At 42.3% G+C, this 7,712-nt stretch overlaps 1 protein-coding gene across 1 annotated transcript; it reads right to left on the bottom strand.

Annotated features, from left to right (window-relative positions):
* Window positions 1-4,721: 4,721 nt before the first annotated feature.
* On the bottom strand, window positions 4,722-5,835 carry LOC113105367 (uncharacterized). The gene is made up of 4 exons (XM_026266404.1): window positions 5,719-5,835; window positions 5,522-5,608; window positions 5,307-5,387; window positions 4,722-5,219 (listed from the first exon to the last, which is right to left on the bottom strand). Exons 1-4 carry the CDS (start codon window positions 5,776-5,778, stop codon window positions 4,722-4,724), a joined length of 726 nt encoding a protein of 241 aa, XP_026122189.1. The 5' UTR covers window positions 5,779-5,835.
* Between the last annotated feature and the right edge of the window lie 1,877 nt (window positions 5,836-7,712).

A 7,712-nucleotide genomic window follows, 5' to 3' on the forward strand; every position in this document is an offset into this window, starting at 1 on the left:
GTTTGACCTGCTCGAAGTTACACATTAGATATGTGTAGTGTTTGTAATGAATATCTCTGTATTATTAATGTAAGTTTAATATAGTTGCTAGCAACAGTAATAGGAACAGTGATATATTTATAAGCATTATGCCAGGTCAAGTATTCCAGGTCAGTCATTCAAGTAAAAAAAACCTAAAAAAAAAAAACCCTTGAACATACTTTTTACCCTTAAAAACAAGAAAAGAAAGAGACATCAGTATTGTAAACCAGTGACGTACTGTAAACCATTATTAAACGGCAATAAACTATAAAACGGTCACAACCATAAACTGTAAAACAATCAACTGTTGTGTAACATTTGTTAATAACACTGATAAAATTCAAGCGGTATGTAGAGCAATAACACTTGGTGATGTCTGCTTAGACAAACTCAGGAGGCCTGAGATTGCGAGCCCAAGAGAATGTCAACTGCTTTTTTAAAGTCTGCAAAGTCTGAAGTTTGTCCAGCAAGGTCTTTGGACGAATTAGAACTTTCGCAGTAGCTGTTTTTTCAGTACTTTTTCTGGCTACGAGTGAGTTGGCCACACATTGCACAGATGTCACTTTTACAGTGGCTGGATGTTCCATGCCACTGCGCTCTGCTTTCTTTCTCTTGTAGAATGTCGATCTTGATGCCGACGGAGGCGGAATGGATGCCTGCGGCAGGGAAACAGCAGGAGGTCCTGTTAGGGGTGCACCCATCAGCTGAGTTGGCGTGGACGTGCGCATGGTCTGGACTGGTGCAGGTAACAGCTGAGGTGGAGGAGCGGGGGACAGAGATAAGAGATGTGGGAGTCTCGGTTTAAGCTTTCTGGTCCCTGCCAAAGACCAATAGTATGTTCCTGCACAACCGGAGGCTGCAGATTCAGGAACGCAGTTCTAGGACCCTGGTATATAGCATCAATATATTAATCTATGTGATTTTTGATTCAAAATACAGCAGAGGTTAATTACTAAGTGTGCTTTGAGTCACAATTTTAAATTTAAACATGAATTTACACAAAATAAAAATGAAATATACATTTTGTAAAATTTATGTATATCAATTTTAAAACAATTGTAAAAAATGAAGAACCTTAAAAGTCTTCGTCTCTTGAATTATACAGTATATTGATTATTGATTAACCTCCTTAAGGTGAATTAGCTCATTATCAGGTAAGTTAAAGTTGGAATCAGCGTATGGAGTCACTAAATTACTGCCAATATTTTAAAAGTTGTTGATAGGCAAGACAGACACAAGAATGATTCAAGAATGTTTATATATATATGTCATTTTTGCAACAACAGCACCAAAGTGAACCTCTTTTCCATCAGTTGCTGCATGGATGGAATGGCTGTAGGCTTCAACTCTAGAGAAAGAGAGAGCGAGAGACATAGAGAGATAGATAAGAAACATTTGTTTAATATATTCAACTGGATTGTTGAATATATTAAACAATCCCTTTTTGGATTGTTATGTATCTTGAAAAAGAGAGAGCCTACTTGTTAGAATATTTTGAGATCATGAATCATCTTTTTTAATCATCTGTCCTACAATGAGCCTAATTGAATCCATAAAATCACTTCATATTGGCCATGCAGAACATGACAGAAACTAACACATCATAGCAATGTATAACTGTATGTGGAGTAGACCTGCAGATTAGGCCAAACTGTAACAAGCTATTAAAATTGCCAAACGCCTCATTCATCATTGCAAAACAATGCCAAAACAACAGACTAACACATACTGCAACTAGGCAGTTAGTGCAGTTTAATTATGAAAGATATTTTATCCATAAATATGGTAAAACAAGGACTATTAAGCCAGTATTCACACTAATACATTAAGCTGCAGGTAAATCTTACAAACCTTACATCAACCATGCTCTTGTCATCTGATAAGTTTAATTAATCTGCAGGCTAGATTCACTTATAATACTTCGTCATTAAAACTCAACAAGGATTTATGAAATCATGGCCACAAATTAACATTGTAGTAATTAATAAAACTAGCTCACAAATTCTTAATTTGGTGGAAATTAATTATTAATTCATAGTTAGCAGTTCTCACTTTGTAAACTCTGCACCGTTTAAACGTTATAAAATAAAACTTAATTAAATATCAGTACTCACCGTCTGATTGCTGTCCATGTCGTCCATCTTTAATTAGTGTTGATCCAGTTCGGTAGGTGGCGCTGTCACAAAAAAAACTAGGGTCCTAAAGCTGCGGTCCAAGAGTTGCGGTCCTGAAACTGCAGCCTCCGACCTGCAGCCTCCGGTTGTGCAGGAATACCCTTCTAGCCAAAGATGGAGTGGCCTGATACTGCACTGTAGGTCAGCTGATGTGTGGTCTTTCATCAGGAAGCTCGATCGCTGGGGGCTGGCTGGTGCTAAAAAACACTCCGATGACAATGGAGGACAGCCAAACCTTGATCCGCCACATTTGTGGCTGACAAGACCTCCTGCCTCCTGATGAACTCGCTAACACACTTTGAATTTATTTTTAGTATCGGAATGCCAAGTTTGCTGAATTCAGCGTCATCCACAGTCACTCTCTGCTGCACACGCTGGTACATTTTGGTGATGTGATCCTTCAGTGGCGACCCTTGACCCTTTCCTCCAGAACCAGGAAGAAGCCACAACTGTTTAATAAGACAGTACATCAGACGGTTCTTTCTGGAGTCAACCAAGTGGGCGGCCGAGTAACGCTTGCTGAACTTCAGCTTTTGCACCGAAGATGCCTCAGACGGATCTCCACTTATTCGACCGAACAGAGTATTGCCCCAGTGTGCCGAGTAAAGGCTGTCGAACTGCTGGATGCTGTGATGGTGGAGTTCAAGGTTGTTCCAGGCACTGATGACCCTCTGTCTGTTCCGAGTCACTCATCGCAAGGTTTCCATCCTCCAAGGTGATCTCTACAAGGACTTTGCACAGATCCTCTACGTGTTTGTATCCAGGGAGAATTGGGACCGCACACATCCTCCACACAGGGATCAAACTCTGCAGCCGCTACCTGGTCAGTGAGACACAGACTGTTCCTCAGGGAAGTCAGATGTTCACCCTCACTGTTGGAGTTATATCCCACATTCTCCTCCTCTGCTGCGGCAACAGAGACCTCATCATCTTCATCCTCACCCACTCGAAATGACTCTTTGGTCTTCCAGGCTGTTGCTCCCACTCACTGTGCTGTATTGTGGAAGACGCACACCATTACGGATGTGATGGTGTACATGTTTCTCACCGGCAGATCCTGGATGTATTGGAGGTGCTTCTGTTGGTTCTTCCCAGACGTGGTTGATGGCTGCAGCGTCCTTGAACAGATGCACCTGGTTCATCCATCCCAGCTGCTCCTTCAAGATATCAATGGCACTCTGGACACCTGCACAGGTTTCCTTGGCACCCACCTTTATCCTCCTGACATGATGGCTGAGGTCTGACTTGCTGACATGCAGTTCGATGATCTGGCTGTCAGTCAGGGAAGCATAACTTGTTGGGTAACTGGCACGTACCGCCTGTACCAGGAGAGCCACATCGCCCTTGTTGTAGACAAAGACTGCAGCGGAAAGGGCAGACTTAAACAGGGCATACTTTGGATGGTAATCCATCCGTAGGGCTGCATCAAATCAATGGATCCGATGAAAGATGTCGAGCCATACCAGCATACCCGTCAGTCCACTCGCTGAAGAGCTGCTCCACAGAAGACATGTCGTGGATGCAACAGCAGCCCTGATCCATGTACTGCTGAAAAAAAAAAAAAAAATCTGAATTCATATTAGATTACAAAATCCAATCTTGGTTTTGATCTGGATTAAATCCTCAGTTTGTGTTGTTTAAAATGTTTTCATAAGATTTGGATACTTTTGATCCCCAAAAAACTGGATTATTCTGTTCCCAGCAAAGAAGGGAATATTTCAGTACCAAAAGTGTAATAAAACTATAAAACTGGTCCAACAAATACTTCTTTGTAACATGTAATATATCTCCAATCAACCGTCAAAAAAAAAAAATATATATATATTATATTTAATTTACCATAATAGTTATTACTATTTATTAATGACTGAAATTCCCCATGATACAAGAATAGATAACAATCAGACTTTTGTTTGTTTGCATTTGTAAAATGGTTTAATTTACATTTTTGGTGGAGTTGTACTTGAGGACTTTGCCACAAGTAGACATAATCGTCCTCTATGTTAACTGCTTCTGCAATGAGAAAGGCCTTTCTCAACAGCTTTCGACATGGCAGCCCTCTCCTCGCTGGTGGTCACTGGAATAGTTGGCAAAAATTCCCTAAAAAGCAGAGAAAACAGACACACAGACACGAAGACTTCTTTATAGGTGGAGAAAAAACAAAAAAAAAAAAACTAGAGAGTGAATTGAGGGGATATTTGTTCCTATTGCAGTGAGGTCTCCTGCTGTGCTGAAGTCAGATGGAAATCTGCAGTCATATGCGACAAGAAACCAATGAACTTAACTTACGTGTGATCTTTCCAGGTTTTTTGTACTGGCTGAGGAGGATGTTGTACAAGTCCTTTCTTTGCAGCTACTCCTCGCAGTGGCTCTCCAGGACCTGCCTCCACACCTTGGCCATGGTGTTGCCTCCGGTGCGATGCCTCATCAGGTGCATAACCTGCTTAGATTTTTTTTTTGATTTTTTTTTCAGAATCTATCAGAAATCAAATAATTGTGGAATTGTGCAGAGAACTCACCGTAACATCAAGACAGCAGGGAACACAGCTCTATGAGCTGGACTGAGCTGCTTAAGGACTCCTTTGCAACCTTTCTGCAAGCGTTGCATGCAAGGACTTCTGTCAGCATGGAGTACCAGCCAGACATGTGGCAGATCTGCCTGACAGTTTTCGAATACCCACAACGGTAGAGAAAGGCCTTCTGACTGGAACATGCCGGGCAGTAAGACCTTGGACACCGAAGACTGTAACGCCTAACTATGACTCCAGAAAAAACAGAGCTTTGAAAAAAGGAGTCTTCTGAGGGGACTTTTCCTTCCATCACTCCAGGAAATTCAGGAGGGTGAAACCACTTTCTGTTGTCCTTCAGGACTTTCCTCCACCTTGTGCTGCCGTGCTTGTCTTTATAAGACATTGCCCTTGGAAAAAGTCCCCTTTCAGCATCCTCCTTTAGCCACGTTATGTCTGCTCTGGTGAGCCCATTAGGACCAGACTCCCACATGTTGTGCCAACCCTCAAGCGTCACCTGGTAGTATAACAGAGACAAAATCTTATGTAACAAACACCCAAACAGTTTCCTTGTCTAACAACCACTGACTACTTAGACAGTTACCTCAGGATGTGCTGTGTCTGCTGCTGATGTCGCAGTACCAAGGCATGGCTGAGGTGCTGATGCAGGAACTGATGCATGAGCCTTAAACGTAAGGGTATTAGTGAAAACATTTTTTATTTACCTAGGCATACTTTTGCATGCCCTACCCATTTATGGTGCCCCACCTGGAATTGGGGAGGTAACAGGTAATTGTGATGTACAAACTAGGTACTTACAGCATACGGTGAAACAGTCTGTGGTTGGCTTCTGTGGAGGATCTTGATGGGAGTCTTTTTCTGGAGACTTTTTTCTACCCCCAACTGCTAAATGAGGACAGTTGTTGTCATCAGCGCACAGTGTTTTTTGACTATTAATACAGGGTTCATGCCATGATAACATGAATAATTCAAGACATTAATAAAGTGATATAAACCTCATCTTTCAAAGGAGGCAAGAGCTTCCACCAGCAGAGCGTCATAAACACAGCCACCATCACCTTTGGACCCTGATGAGCTGGAGCTGGCAGATGCTGTGGGACTGGCCCTGTCCTCTGGAGGTTTCTGTGATGTATGGGTGGATAAAGTTTGTATTAAATGTGCTGTGATTTTTATTAAAGGCACCATAAAAAAAAAAAAGCCTACCACCTCTTTGTCGAGAATGTACTGCCTGAAGCGCTTCAGTGACTCCGCCTTAATCACCAGCTACTGCTGCACAGAGCAGTGCGTCTCCTGTGCCATTTTCCTCTTGTGGTCGGTCCCGGCTTGTGGGTCAATCTGAAGAGTCTTGTGCAGGCTGTACCACTGCCACTTCTCCAGGAATCGACCTGAAGCGGCCCTGCCCATTCCTGCCCTGTCCACGTAGATCTTCAGGTGACAGGAGACTTGTGGAAACAGCTGCACATACCTCAGAATGTTGTTCTTCACCAGCAATTTAAAACTTTGGCCGTTGTATTTGCCAAATGTAATCTGGAGCTGGCCAAGGTACTGCACGTCTGATGGAGTCGAGGTAATGGACTGACATCTCTTTTTGGCTGAAAACAGAGAAATTGTGATGACTTTAATGATAAGCTTAAAAAGACTATGCTGCAGTGGAAACACATCAATGAGATATTACCTTCCTTACAAGCTGTTTTTTTTAATCCTGGACTGTGTTGTGAGATGCCAGTGCCTTGGCCTCCTTTGAAGCCTTAAGAAGGCATTGTTGCCTTTTTGTGTCTAAAATGCACAAGGTGGGAAACAAGGGATCCATGTTTAACACACCTGTAGGAAACAGTCTCTTATAATCACCATATTATTATGGGGAAAAATTTGTCCCCAAGCAAGTATTGAATAAATTTGAATGTGTTCAAATGTGTTCAATACTTTTTATTGTTCCTTTCCACATTATTACACTCATCTTCATAATGGACTTAACCGATTTTTTGTTGTTGTTTATGTCTTTAGCCCTATTTAGACGAGACTTACCAGCTGACGTCTGCGATTTTCATGCACCAATTCGGACGGGACTAACATCTTCGTGTTTATTACAGATATGGGAGGGTCTGTTTTGTACATCTGGGCGTTACAGAAATCATGCACTACATATGAGCGCACTGCATACAGCGGGGAAGGGTTTCAAAATGGGGCGGGGTCTCCTTTCGCAAAGACTTTCACCATTGGCTGTGGCTTCTGCCAATTGTTACTGACTTACATTTCAAAATAAAACTTTATAAGTTAAACATTGTTTCTAGCTCATCTAAAATAAAATGTAATGCTATATAAATAAATGTTTTCCATGAGAGCAGAGCCCAAGGCTCGTGGCCAGTGATGTTTGGACCCAAATCTGAACCTCTGCTTCATGAAGTAAACGGGAATCACTCAGGAACCGTCCCAGCGGATGGAAATTATTTTACTCTATCGCTTTATTCCAAGCAACAAGGTCGTCCCAAGGCACGAAATTCGCAGGCTATGAGGGGGTAGTGATGCTGGGTGTAACTAAAAAGGTGCCATTGTGAGTCTCATTTCGGATAATCTTATTAACTGTTAATCTCCTGAATTGCAACTTTCTTTACCACGCTATTCAGCGCCAATCCCGTCATTCAGTCAATTTCACTGGTTGAGGTAAGGTGTGGGGTAGGTTTAGGGGTTAGCATTTTTTGTTGTTTTTTGTAGTTTAGGAAACACTTTAACTGACACAACCAGTAAAAACTTCTGAATCAGCTGTGCAGCAAGGGTTCAGATGAAAAATCGGCAGTTGGCAGCAGGAAGTGGCTGCCATTGATAGCCGGAAGACAGTAACTGGCAGCCGGAAGGTAGGCGGGACCTGCCATTCGGTGGGAGCCAATCAGTATCGACCAACGTGGGCGCAACCAATCAGATATAACTGCACCCAAACGCTTCAGTAATGGTTGCGATTGATCAAACGGTAAGTTCAGAAATTGGTGATCGG

Source organism: Carassius auratus, chromosome 7 (assembly GCF_003368295.1).
Source record: "Carassius auratus strain Wakin chromosome 7, ASM336829v1, whole genome shotgun sequence".
Lineage (NCBI taxonomy): Eukaryota > Metazoa > Chordata > Actinopteri > Cypriniformes > Cyprinidae > Carassius > Carassius auratus.

What these genes read in the sequence shown, in the direction of transcription:
- LOC113105367 (XM_026266404.1), bottom strand. Translation starts at nt 5,778, where the DNA reads ATGGTGGCTGTGTTTATGACGCTCTGCTGGTGGAAGCTCTTGCCTCCT. An exon ending in TGCCTCCTTTGAAAGATGAG is followed by an intron (nt 5,609 to 5,718) that starts GTTTATATCACT and finishes GTCCTCATTTAG; the next exon opens with CAGTTGGGGGTAGAAAAAAG. An exon ending in AGACTGTTTCACCGTATGCT is followed by an intron (nt 5,388 to 5,521) that starts GTAAGTACCTAG and finishes CTTACGTTTAAG; the next exon opens with GCTCATGCATCAGTTCCTGC.